Genomic DNA, 13,615 nt, shown 5'->3' on the forward strand with positions numbered 1-13,615 from the left:
AAAAAAAAAAAAAAAAAAAAAGAGAAAGTTATTCAACCACAATATAAAACACCTTCTATAAATAAGAATGTCATAGTAAATCTTACAGTGGGTTCAAACTTGGTGTAAGCATATTATTTGCTGTGGGCTAAATATTTGCAAGGAGGCTGTGCACAGTAGCTCACACCTGTAATCCAAGGGAGGCCAAGGTGGGTAAATCACTTGAGCCCAGGAGTTCCAGACCAGCCTGAGCAACAGGGCAAAACCCCATCTCTACAAAAAATTAGCCGGGCGTGGTGGTGCATACCTGTGGTCCCAGATACTTGGGCAGCTGAAGGAGAATTGCTTGAGCCTGGAAGGTCAAGGCTGCAGTGAGCCCTCTTCACACCACTGCACTCCAGCCTGGGTGACAGAGCAAGACTCTGTCTCAAAAAATAAAAAAAAATTGCCCAGGACAAAGATGAACCAAACCGAGTCCCTGCCCTCAATGAACTCATAATCCAGAGCTACAGAATTGATAACAGCATACAATTAATAGCTTTAAAATTATTCCTTCTACAAGTAGGTTATGGCAGGCCTGGTTAACCAGAACGGCCAGTGGTTCTTGCTAATATACAGCTGTAAGACTTTATGATGCACATTCACTGAATTAGTTATAAGTGTTAATTCATTTTGGAAAATAACAAACTGTTTCCAAAACAATTATAAATCCCTGTAGTCACTGAATTTCTAACCTCCATTGCCTCCAGTTCCCATCAGGACTTTGTTGGTGTGTCAGGAGGACTCAGCACTTTTGTATCCATTCTTCAGCTCAACAGGGAAGGGGAGGTAGGAGGACCTCAGCATTGCCCTAATCTTGCCCATAGTTCCATGGAACCAGAAAGGGTTAACTTTTCCCACTTTCCTTGTACCTCCCTTTCTTCAAACCCCGAATTCTGTCTCTGCTTTCGGTGACTACCTAGACTGATAAATTATAAGGGTTTTTTGGTTGTTGCAGGGTTTGAGACAGGGTCTCAGTGGCATGATGATGGCTCACTGCAGCTCAACTGATTCTTCTGCCTCAGCCCCCTGAGTTGCTTGGGCTACTCATGTGCGCCACCATGCCTGACTAATTTTACTTTTTGTAGAGACAGGATCTCCTATGTTGCCCAAGCTGGTCTTCAACTCCTGGCCTCCCAAAGTGTTAGGATTACAGGCATGAGCTAATGCCCCAGCTCATGAGGGACATTTTTAAGATATAGTTTCTATTTACCATTTTTCTCCATGTAACCGTACCTGTGTGTCTTTCTCCTTTGCTATTGGAAGAGTTAGGACTGCAATGGCAGAAAAGCAAAAACATTAAGAATATTCAGCTTTTAACTTAGAAAACACATTGTGAACGTCTAACAGGACCTATCAGGAGTTAGGCCTGGCTAACTTGATCACCAAGGCAGTCACTGGAAGCAGAGAGAATTCAGGGTTTGAAGAAAGAGGTACAAGGAAAATCGGAAAAATTAACTCTGCTTCCACGGAACTACGGGCAAGGTTGAGGGAATGCTAAGGTCCTCATTCCACCCTCCCTTTACCTGTTGAACTGAACAATTCCCCAAATGGATACAAAAGTACTCAGAGTCCTTAGTATAACAAAGTCCTGAAGGTAGGAATTAAAAGCAATAGAGGGAAGGACAGTGACTACAAAAAATATTCAAGGTCTGTGGGAGGTCAACACCTCTGAACCCCCTGGTGGTGGGGGGGGGGCACTTCTCGCCCATTTGCACCTTTCTTGCTAGTGTAAAAACCCTGAAGTTGTCTCAGGCTAGATATATAACCCTCACTCATGTCTGCCGGAGCTCTCCCCCAGATATGAATCATATTTGTAGGTTTCTTTGACAACCAACCACTCATTGATATGCTTGGAAGACTGCACCCCCACATTCTTAAAAATACAATGGTACTCCCCCCCATAGGCAAGTCCCCGGACTCTGACACATATCTTCAATTGAAAGCAGACCCAGAAAGGAAAAACTGCATAATACACCATCCTTTAATGTTTGCCCAGAATTTCCAATACTAGAAACCCCACTGCAAAGCAGAAAGACTATTTGGTAGCTTCAAGGAACCATTTCAGGATATTGTTGTGTGGCCCTCAGTATTCAATGCTGCCTTGGAAGATCTTGTGATCCTCTCTCTCTTCTTGCCCCAAGTACCAGAGTTCATAAGCCACTGAACCAACCAGAGGGGAGTTATTTTTGGTCCTGGTTTAAAGAAAACAAAACAAGCTGTTGATCCTCCCACGACCTCTTGGGTAATGTCTCTATACCTGTGATAAACCGAAAACAACTAATAAAGGTGTGTATCCAGCCCTCACCCTCTTAGACCCGCTTCACAGACCTGGCCAAAACTCACATCCAGGCGAGGCTCTCACGTGACCCGTTCTAAACGCGTCACAGGGACACGTGGTTCTAGATACTTCTCCCCCTCCCCCTCAGGGATGGATTGTTGACTGGGGTGGATTGTTGACAAGGCCGCGGGCAGTCACGTGGTCTTACATCATCCCACCTCCTTTCCCTGAAATCTCTGGCCCGGATGCGTCCCTCTTTCTCCACCCCGCCGAGCCTAAACTAGAGACGGGGAGGCAGACAGGATAGTGTGCCGGTTTCGTGGTCTCTGAATCCACAACCTCTAGTCTGAACACAGAGAACACAAATTTGTCGATCACTTCAGGAAGCCCAGGAAGAACCACGCCCCGCTGAAGGGCTCAAGGAACGCGCGCTCCCCCGTCCCGCCCCCTCCTCCCCCAGCACTCACTGTGGTAGCGGCGGAGGGCGGAGGGATCCGGAGGCGGCGGAGGGAGACGTCATTGCAGGGTTGTTTGTCAGTCTCGGTGCCGGCGGCGGCGGCGGCGGCGGCGGCAGCGGCGATCCACAGTGATTCGGCCGCCGCGCCGGGGGGTGGGGGGGGCTGCGCGGGACTCTTTTCTTTCAGACTGACCGCGGGGCAGCTGCGGAGCATGTCGACCCCGGCCCGGAGGAGGCTTATGCGGGATTTCAAGCGGTAAGGGCCTTCAGCTTCGCATAGATGACGGCCCCTCAAAGCTGCGGGGCTGAGGGCGTGGATCCCGGACACCTTCCCCTTGTGACCCTCAGAGGGCCGGCTGTGGGCCCAGCGGGACTGGCGGAAGCCGGGTCCTACCTCGGCCCCTACTCTCCTTATCCTTGCGGCTCGCTCTGGCGCCCGAAGAAATTTTTATACTGCTTCCCCTCCCCCCAAAAAGTAAAACGATGTCGATCGACTGGTCTAGGGTTCCCTGCTGCCTATTTCGGCCAGCTGCCCGGCGTCTCGTCCAGGGAATCAGACATCATCCACCCGCCGCTGCACCCTGCGGCGCCCCTTTCTTGTCCCCTCAAAGTGAGCTCCCGCGGGAGCTTGTTCTCCGGCAGCACCAGTCAGCTTTGTTTCATGGTCCTTCAGTCTTCTCCGAGGAGCCGGGTTGGGGCGAACCTCCCCAGCCCCCCACCCCCGCCAGTCCTTTCCATTTCTGCCGGGAGGGTGGGGTCCAGTGCGTGAGGCCCGGAGGTTAACGCATCCCCGAAACCCGACTCTGTCCCCGCTCGCCTGAAAGGACCTTGGGAACTGACTTAGAGATCTGGGACCTTAGAGCTGGCCACCCCGGCTGCCAGTGCCTTCTGGAACTCAGATCTGGCTGGTGAAGAAAGCCCTATCTATAGCCTCCCGAGTCTGGAAAAATGCCTTCCCTTAGACTGGCGCTAATTTGATACTCCCTGGGCCTCCTTTGGTAAATAAAATAGGGTTTTGTTAGGAGGTATTGGGGTTGTGAGGAAGAAAATGATTATTCCGTTAGTCTACCTTTTGTTGGATACTTAGAGACATAGAAAAAATAAGTGAGAAAACATTTTGATATTCTGCACATTTTTCTTAAAATTTTTTCTGGGGACACCTACCCTAATTGAACAAAATAGCATAAAAACACAGATTTGTCGCTCAGGAAGTCACCTCTAAGTTATTATAAAGCCTGTGTGAGGCATTTGGATTTGGCCAACTTATTTAATTCATTCGTAGCTTCTCTAAGCCATTTAAAGGTAGGCGTCAAGCAGTGCAGTTCTAAGGCTTCTGTTTGTGGTGGCCTAATTTGCTTGAGATTGATTAAAACCCATTTTTTTTATGTGGACTAGTTGCAAATTATGTTGCCCCATGAAAACAACTGCATATGTATCTGTGTGTGTATATAATGTAGCATTTTTAATTGAGGTTACAGTCTCTGAAAGGAGATGACCTTTTTGGTGCAAAAGTCATTTTTCTAAAGCTTGAAATCAGTGTATCTGATTAGCACTCATGACTAAAATTCAGATAGTAAACTAGTTCATGTCGTTGTCGCCCTGGCTCCTTACTGTAATGCTCTGCTTAATTCTGAGTTGAATACATGGCACCTTTTGTAGTTATCCAGAGATCTGCAGGTTACAAGAATTTGACTATGACGAATGTTGGAAAGCCTTGTATTGAGTCTCCTGATTTGAGAGGTAGATTTGATGTTAGTGCAGAGCCTTTAAAATAGGGACTGGCGGAAAACCTACTGATTACTTTTTAAAGCCATTGCTGTTTGAAGCAAAAGGGATAGAGTAAATCTGCTGCCTAATACTAGTTTCCTAGTTTAATGTGTTTTCAGTGATTTCGTGTTTACACTGAGGTTTGCTTTTTTTTTTTTTTCTTGTAGCCATTTTGCAGAAGTAGCCGTGGTTAGGATACACATGCATGTTTAGAGCAGCAAAATCAATGGTTCTGTAAAAATATTACTTGCTTTTGAGGTTTTAAACTTTTTTTGGTGTAAGAGGACAGTCTATATACATCAATTCTTGAAGAGATAATCTTGATAATATTGAAAGAGGGATGATTCTCAAGCCTTTTGGATTTTTAGGTAATTTGGAGAGGTATTTAATAAGTATATATACCTAGTTAATATATATAAGTCATATGGTTCATTTTAGTTCACAATAACAAGGAAATGGAGTTAGTCTGTGTCTCAGAATAGATGGTGTAGTGTCTGTCGGTGTTTATGTGGCCTCCTTAGTGGTCTTAATGTTCAACTTTTTAAATTACAACGCTGGATTTCTAGGTTACAAGAGGACCCACCTGTGGGTGTCAGTGGCGCACCATCTGAAAACAACATCATGCAGTGGAATGCAGTTATATTTGGGTGAGTTGAAACGTTTAACAAATAATAGGTGTGTGCTGAATCTTTAAGAAAAGTGAACATATAACAACTGTCTAGGAAAAGAAACTGAGGTGGAATGAGAGATCTTAAGGACTAAAACTGCAAGGTAAATTAGAAAAAAAATTTTTTCAATTAGAGTTTTGGCCCAGCACAGTAGCTTAACGCCTGGGAGGATCGCTGGAGCCCAGGAGTTCATCACCAGCCTGGGCGATATAGTGAGACAGTGAGACTCTGTCCCCTTGCCACCAAAAAAAGAGTTTTGGCCCAGTCTGGGCAACATAGTGAGAGACCTCGTCTCTATAAAAAGTATAAAACTAACTGGGCATGGTGGTGCCCAGCTACTTGGAAAGCCGAGGCAGGAGGATCGCTTGAGCCCAGAAGTTTGAGGCTGCAGTGTGCCGCTGCACTCCAGCCTGGGCAGCCAGCTTTCCAAAAAAAAAAGGAAAAAGTTTCAGCAGTTATACAAAGTTTATTTGCTCTTTGATGTTATTACATATGGTTTTATAATCACTTGGGGTTTTACTTTTAAGATACTACTCAAAACTAAATGGAATGGAATAATAAAGGAGAAACAATAAGTTACTTTGTATAAAACATATCATGCAAATGCTCTCATTCTGTTGGAGCTGTTAAAAGGTTTGGAACCAAAAATATTAAGAACTTCCACTGCTGCAAGAATTTAAGTGAAAATGATTCACAGCCCAGTGTGAAATAACGCATGCAGCCATTTGAGAAGCAGCTGTAAATTTTACCTATTATATATATTGCATATATGCTTTTTAATTTAAAATTTCCTTATGCTTTTTCTTTGGTTTTTCTAGACTTGATCTATTTTTTTCTTTCATTCCTTTGATACTAGAGTTTTGCATTAAAAAGTAAAAGGAATATGCTGATAAACAGAATTCTGACACTACAGAATCAGCTACAAGAGTCTACATTTAAAGACTAGTGGAAATGAGTGAAGTTCATCCTCATAAAGTACTTCTGAATCTGAGTTAAATACATGGCACCTTCAGGATATTATCCTGCTGCTTTGAGATCCTGAATATGCCTTGCAAGTAATAATTAAGCTTTATGCTGCTGCTTAGGAAAGATGAAATTGGGATGTGGGGGCAAGGATCTGAGCAAACAAATCTGGCTCTTTGGTGACATCAGCTATGCTTAGCCTATTTGAACAAAAGTTGTGGCTCCATTGGAAAGCAGGACACTTGGGTTTAGCATCATAACTAGAGTATTGCTTTACTTCTTATTGCTGTAAAATGAAAAGATGACTTTCCCTCTTAAGAATATACTTAAGGCCGGGCGCGGTGGCTCAAGCCTGTAATCCCAGCACTTTGGGAGGCCGAGACGGGCGGATCACGAGGTCAGGAGATCGAGACCATCCTGGCTAACACGGTGAAACCCCGTCTCTACTAAAAATACAAAAAAAAAAACTAGCCGGGCGAGGTGGCGGGCGCCTGTAGTCCCAGCTACTCCAGAGGCTGAGGCAGGAGAATGGCGTAAACCCGGGAGGCGGAGCTTGCAGTGAGCTGAGATCCGGCCACTGCACTCCAGTCCGGGCGACACAGCGAGACTCCGCCAAAAAAAAAAAAAAAAAAAGAATATACTTAAGGCCAGGTGTGGTGGCTCACGCCTGTAATCCCAGCACTTTGCGAGGCTGTGACGGGTGGATCACCTGAGGTCAGGAGTTCAAAACCAGCCTGACCAAGATGGTGAAACCCCATCTCTACTAAAAATACAAAAATTAGCCGGGCGTCTGTAATGCCACCTACTCAGGAGGTTGAGGCAGGAGAATTGCTTGAACCTGGGAGAAGGATGTTGGAGTGAGCCGAGAATGTGCCATTGCACTCCAGCCTGGGGGACAAGAGCAAAATTCCGTCTCAAAAAAAAAAAAAAAAAGAATATACATATGTACAAAATGACTGGCCAGTATTAATGAAAGTTTTTTTGTGCTAAAATTATGGGCAAGTTTTTTTGTTTGGTTTCGTAAAACCACCCTAAAAAGAAAGCTTAGAACGAAAGTTATACTTTATGCCTGGGTCTTTGAAAATTCAGGGCTAAGGTGTTATTAAACTCTACCTTAAAACTCCACAAATCATCAGAATGAGTCCCTCTTTTTCTGTTGGAGTTTATCCTTTCCATTCTTGAAAATCAAGAAAAAGCAGAATGAGAAACTTCTTTTAATCAGAAATCTTCTTGTTTTCAGACCAGAAGGGACACCTTTTGAAGATGGTAAGTCATACTCATTATGTTTTCTATAGTGTTATGAGGTTACTTTTTGGTAGAAAATTGTAACACCAACATATCTACTTGAAGCCATTTTCTGTGGTTAATAAGGCAAGTTAAAAGTAAAGCTATGGAAAATTTATACTTTATAAGGGACTTTTTCCCACAGCGGCTTGGTCACCTCCATTCATAACCGGTATTAAAGGTTACTTTAATGCTTTCGTGTAGAATTGTAAGCCGAGATGGCAATGTTTATGTTGAGAATAGTTTAAATTTAGGTGGCCTTAATAAAGATATCTCTGAGGTGAACACCAGAAGAGTAAATCATGCTTTTTCACTTTGTTATCTTTGATATTTGACAGGGTGTTGAGTTGAACTTTTTCATAAACATACATAGCTGCCAGTAGTTTAAGTACTACTAGCATTTAACACTTAAATGGTAGCATTTAAGTAGTTACCATTTTGCATAATCTTTGGCATCTCAGGTTGCGTATTTTCATCGGGGCAAGGAAAATGGGAAACGAGTTCTAATAACGTATTTATAATTGAGCTTATCAAATTGATTTTAACCAGGTACTTAGACTTTTCCTAATTATAGTATTGGATTTTAAGAAATTACTAAACAGCTTTGTTATTAACAAAATGACTTCAGAATTAACCCATCAAAAATATTTATCCGAGAATATTGATAATTCTCTGTTTGTAAGGACGTAATCTCAATGTTCAGTAGGAGAAATGGTTAAGCAAATTATGATGTATCTGGATTCTGGAATATGTACCTGTTAAAGAATAAGGTAAATTTGGACATACTGTCTTAAGAGGACTAAAAAACTGCAGGATAATGTTTGTTGTAGCATCACATTTTTAGTAAATACATATATACATGTGTGTCTATGTTAAAGGGTTATATATCAAACTGTTATCAGCGATTATCTGTAGGTGGGGGTGAGGAGTTGAAGGAGGTACAAAAGATGCCAGTTGGCCAGGGGCAGTGGCTCACACCTGTATAGCCAGCGCATTGGTAGGCTTAGGCAGGTGAATCATGGATCACTTGAGCCCAGGAGTTTGAGACCAGCCTGGGGGAGCCCTTCTTTACAAAAAATTAGCCAGGCATGGTGGTACATGCCTTTAGTCCCAGCTACTTGGGAGGATCACTGGAGCCCGAGAGGTCAAGGCTGCAAGTGAGCCCTGATGGAGCCACTGTGCTCCAGCCTGGGCAACAGAGTGAGACCCTGTCTTAAATTACCAATTTTTCTTAATTTCTTAATTTAAATACATTTTTATTAGTATTAGGAAGCTCTGGATCCTTGAGTATCTTTTTTTTTTCTTTTTTGTCTCGCCCTCTCACCCAGGCTGGAGTGCAGTGGCGCAGTCTTGGCTCTCTGAAACCTCCGCCTCCCAGGTTCAAGTGATTCTCGTGCCTCAGCCTTCCAAGGAGCTGGGATTACAGATATGCGCTACCATGCCCGGCTGATTTTTGTATTTTTAGTAGAGACGGAGTTTCACCATGTTAGCCAGGCCGGGGCCTTAAACTACTGACATCAGGTGATCTGCCCGCCTTGATCACCCAAAGTGCTGGGATTACAGGCATGAGCCATGCCCACCCAAGTATCTGTCTTTTTAATATTCTGTATGATAGGAAGTAAGATGTATGAACAAAGCACTTCTGCATGTCATAGTATGATAGTTGTCTGGAAGAAAAGCACTTCTGCAGTTGTTGAAGTTGCAATTTCAACTTTTTTCATGGAACATTTTTACTTGAAAATACAGACAAGCTGTGGTTATTCAGGTTTGAATATATGGCAGACATATTCTCAGAAGTGATGTAATAAGCTTGGTGTGGTGGCAGGTACCTGTAATCCCAGGTACTCGGGAGACTGAGGCAGGAGAATTGCTTGAACCTGGGAGACAGAGGTTGCAGTGCGCCGAGATTGCACCATTGCACCCCAGCCTGGACAACAGAGCAAGACTCCATCTCAAAAAAAAAAAAAAGTGGGGGGAGATCTAAGTGGGTTGTTAGGTTAAGGATAACAACTGAAGATATTTGTTGCTGTTGATAAAATGACAGCTTCCTGATACTTTTTGATGTTAGTGGGTAGTGTTACCTGTTGTGTTTTTTTGATAGTATATAATGGAATATGGCAACATTTGGAAGATCTGTAAAGTTGAGTCACCCAATATTTTGCAGATGTCCCAGGAGTAATAATACAAAACCATGAATGGGTAAAACATATGTGAAATGAACAGATTTTAATGTAACTGAGAACAAAAAGTTGACTAATAATTCCAGATTCTATATTGCAGCAAACCTTTAAAAGAACTACCATTTCTTTGGTGTAATATCAAAACAGAATAGCTACAGTTACCTGAAAAAGCTATTAAAATACTACTTTTTTTGCCGGGCACGGTGGCTCATGCCTGTAATCCCAGCGCTTTGGGAGGCCAAGGTGGACGGATCACCTGAGGTCAGAAGTTCAAGACTAGCCTGGCCAACATGGTGAAACCTCGTCTCTACTAAAAATACAAAAATGAGCCAGGCGGGATGGCGTGTGCCTGTAATCCCAGCTACTCCAGAGGCTGAGGCAGGAGAAATGCTTGAACCCGGGAGGTGGATAGATTGAGTGCAGAAGCAGATAAGAGAATCCAGTGGTCCTCTGTTAAACCAGTCATTAAAGAGATAGTTGCAAATACGTAAAACAATGCTTACACTTACCACCAACTTCGGGAGAAATATAATTTTACTTTATATTATGTGTAATGGGTTTGCAGTTTAACCTACTTTTTTTTTTTTTTTTTTTTTTGAGACAGTCTTGCCTCGCTCATGTCACCCAGACTGGAGTGCAGTGGTGCGATCTCGGCTCACTGCAACCTCTGCCTCCCAGGTTCACGAGATTATTTTGCCTCAGTCTCCTCAGTAGCTGAGATTACAGGCACCCCCATACGTAGCTCATATTTGTGCTTTTAGTAGAGACAGCGTTTCACCATGTTGGCCAGGCTAGTCTCCAACTCCTGACCTCAGGTGATCCGCCCACCACTTAGCCTCCCAAAGTGCTGGGATTACAGGCATGAGCCACCGCACCCAGCTACAGTTACTTTTAATGAAGATTTTCTGAGTTAAACTTTTTTTTTTTGAGATGGAGTCTTGCTTTGTCGCCCATGCCAGAGCATAGCGGCATTTTCTGGGCTTACTGCAACCTCCACCTCCTGGGAGCGTCCTTTGCCATGTGGTAGTCAGCCCCTCTCAAAATCCTTTGACCACCCATCATTCTAAGCTATAATAAACTATTTGTAGTTCTTCAAATATGCATTTTAAATCTTGGTAGCTAAGGCCTAGTTGCCTTCCAAAAATATGACAGTTAACACTCCCACCAATAGCAACATGAATGTGCTTGTTCCCCAACTGCTTGCCAATGCTGCGTGCTATCATTCTAACATAAATAGAGTATATTTAGTATGTTTTGTGTGCCGAACCAAAGTTGACATACTAACTTTTATGTGGTTGTACAAAAACCAGTATGCTGTTGAGAATTGATGAAGAGATTAAAAAGTCATGCTTGTCTTTACTATAATTATTTTGTTTTCTCTCTAGGTACTTTTAAACTAGTAATAGAATTTTCTGAAGAATATCCAAATAAACCACCAACTGTTAGGTTTTTATCCAAAATGTTTCATCCAAATGGTAAGTAGCATTTTATAGATTTGGCAGATGATAGTGGGGAAAAGAGTTGTTTCCCTCCTTTTAGCTCTTTCACCTTACATTTCACTGTTAGGACTCACTTGTAGGTGTTGCTTCCATGTCCATGTTAGCCATGTATTTTGTTGCGGATTTTTTTTTTTGGAGATGGAGTCTGGCTCTGTCGCCCAGGCTGGAGTACAGTGGCGCAATCTCAGCTCACTGCAAGCTCCGCTTCCCAGGTTCATGCCATTCTCCTGCCTCAGCCTTCCGAGTAGGTGGGACTACAGGCGCCTGCCACCACACTTGGCTTATTTTTTGTATTTTTAGTAGAGACGGGGTTTCACCGTGTTAGCCAGGATGGTCTCGATCTCCTGACCTCGTGATCCACCCACCTTGGCCTCCCAAAGTGCTGGGTTTGTTGTGGATTTTTGGTTTGTTTCTTGTTTCTTCAGAGACAAGGTTATACTCTGTCACCCCTGCTGGAGTGCAGTGGTGCAATCACAGTTCACTGTTACCTCAAACTCCTGGGTTCAAGTAATTCTCCTGCCTTAGACTCCTAAGTAGCTAGGATGACAGGCATGGACCACCATGCCCAGATAATTTTTTTGTTTGTTTTCTTTTTCTTCTTTGTAGACACAAAGTCTCTATGTGTTACCCAGGCTGGTCCTTGAACCCCTAGCCTCAAGCAGTCCTCCCACTTTGACCTCCCAAAGCACTGTGATTACAGGAATGGGCCACCTTTTCCAGCCTTTAGCTATGTTTCTGTAGCTAGAATCTTATGAAGCTTCCAAATTTGAGGTCAAGTTGGGCGGATCACCTGAGGTCAGGAGTTTGAGACCAGCCTGGCCAACATGGTGGGCACCTGTAATCTCAGCTACTCAGGAGGCTGAGACAGGAGAATCGCTCGAACCTGAGAGGCGGAGGTTGTAGTGAGTCGAGATCACAACACTGCACTTCAGCCTGGGTGACAAAGCAAGACTCTGTCTCCAAAAACACAAAGGTAATATGTTAAGCCAGGCACAGTGGTGCACACCTGTAGTCCCAGCTACTCTAAAGGCTAAGGCAGGAGGGTGGCTTGAGGCCAGCCTAGGTAACATAGCAAGATCCTGTCTCTACTAAAATAAATAGATAAAATATTACCTATTTATTTGTGGAATTGTGAAAAATAACAAGAAAAATCTGTTGGCTAAAATTAAGCTTTTCAAAAATACAATTTTGGCCAGGCACAGTGGTTCATACCTATAATCCCAGCACTTTGGGAGGCCAGGGTGGGAAGGTTGCTTGAGCCCAGGAGTTAGAGACCAGCCTGGACAACATAGTGAGGTCCCATCCCTATAAAAAATTTAAAAAGTAGCAGGGCACGGTGGCGCACACCTGTAGTCTCAGCTACTTATGGAGGCTGAGGTGAGAGGATCACTTGAGCCCAGGAGGTTAAGGCTGCAGTGAGCCATGACTGTCCTACTGCACTCTAGCCTGGGCAACAGAGCAAGATCCTATCTCAAAAGTGCAATTTTGCATATACAAAATTGGAGTCAGTGACCATGCACAGTAGTTCATGCCTATTAATTCCAGCACTTTGGAAGGCTGAGGCAGGTGGATTGCTTGAGCCCAGGAGTTCAAGACCAGCTTAGGCAACATGGTGAAACCCTCTCTACAAAAAATACAAAAATTAACTGGGCACAGTGGTGCATACCTGTATTCCCAGCTACTAGGGAGGCTGAGGTGGGAAAATTGCTGGAGCCTGGGAGGTTGAGGCTGTAGTGAGCCATGATTGCAGCACTGCACTCCACCCTGGGTGACAAAGCAACACCCTGTCTCAAAAAAAAAAAAAAGAAAGAAAATTGGGATCATTTATATATAAAATGAGGTGTTTGTTTGTTTTAATATACTGTGAACATTTTCCCTTATTAAATATTCTGGGCCGAGCACAGGGGCTCACGCCTGTAATCCCAGCACTTTGGGAGGGAAAGGTGGGCGGATCATGAAGTCAAGAGATCAAGACCATCCTGGCCAACATGGTGAAACCTCATCTCTACCAAAAATACAAAAATTAGCTGGGCATGGTGGCGCGTGCCTGTAGTCCCAGCTACTCGGGAGGCTGAGGCAGGAGAACTGCTTGAACCAGGGAGGCAGAGGTTTCAGTGAGCTGAGATCATGCCACTGCACTCCAGCCTGGCAACAGAGCAAGACTTCATCTCAAAAAAATAAGTATTCTGATACATCATTTTTAATGGCAAAATGTTCTGTTACGTAGATTTACTATATTTTTAACCAGTGTCCAATTGTTGATAGTTTTCAATTGTTTATAATTTTAAATAGCACTTTGAACATTCTTAAAAATAAATCTTAAAAAAAATTTTTTTTTTTTTTTTGAGAAAAAGACTCGCCCTGTCACACAGGCTGGAGTACAGTGGTGTGATCTTGACTCACTGCAACCATTACCTCCTGGGTTCAAGTGATCTTTAGCCTCAGCCTCCTGAGTAGCTGGGACTGCAGATGTGTGCCACCATACCCAGCTATTTTTT

The 13,615-nt window shown here is 43.7% G+C and overlaps 2 protein-coding genes across 2 annotated transcripts in view; one reads left to right on the forward strand and one right to left on the reverse strand.

Moving 5' to 3' along the window:
• The window catches only part of CDKL3 (cyclin-dependent kinase-like 3), an 83,086-nt gene extending 80,687 nt beyond the window's left edge, over window positions 1-2,399 (reverse strand). The window contains exon 1 of the mRNA XM_011958807.1: window positions 2,350-2,399. The gene's annotated coding sequence lies outside the window, so the exon portion shown is untranslated. The remainder of the gene's footprint in view (window positions 1-2,349) is intronic.
• Window positions 2,400-2,526: 127 nt separating this feature from the next.
• The window catches only part of UBE2B (ubiquitin-conjugating enzyme E2B), a 17,709-nt gene continuing 6,620 nt past the window's right edge, over window positions 2,527-13,615 (forward strand). The window contains exons 1-4 of the mRNA XM_011958808.1: window positions 2,527-3,012; window positions 5,090-5,170; window positions 7,395-7,420; window positions 11,004-11,093. Of these exons, the coding sequence (XP_011814198.1) occupies window positions 2,969-3,012; window positions 5,090-5,170; window positions 7,395-7,420; window positions 11,004-11,093 (241 nt within the window). The 5' untranslated portion in view covers window positions 2,527-2,968. The remainder of the gene's footprint in view (window positions 3,013-5,089; window positions 5,171-7,394; window positions 7,421-11,003; window positions 11,094-13,615) is intronic.

Source organism: Colobus angolensis, unplaced genomic scaffold (genome assembly GCF_000951035.1).
Source record: "Colobus angolensis palliatus isolate OR3802 unplaced genomic scaffold, Cang.pa_1.0 Scaffold476, whole genome shotgun sequence".
NCBI classification, from domain to species: Eukaryota; Metazoa; Chordata; class Mammalia; order Primates; family Cercopithecidae; genus Colobus; species Colobus angolensis.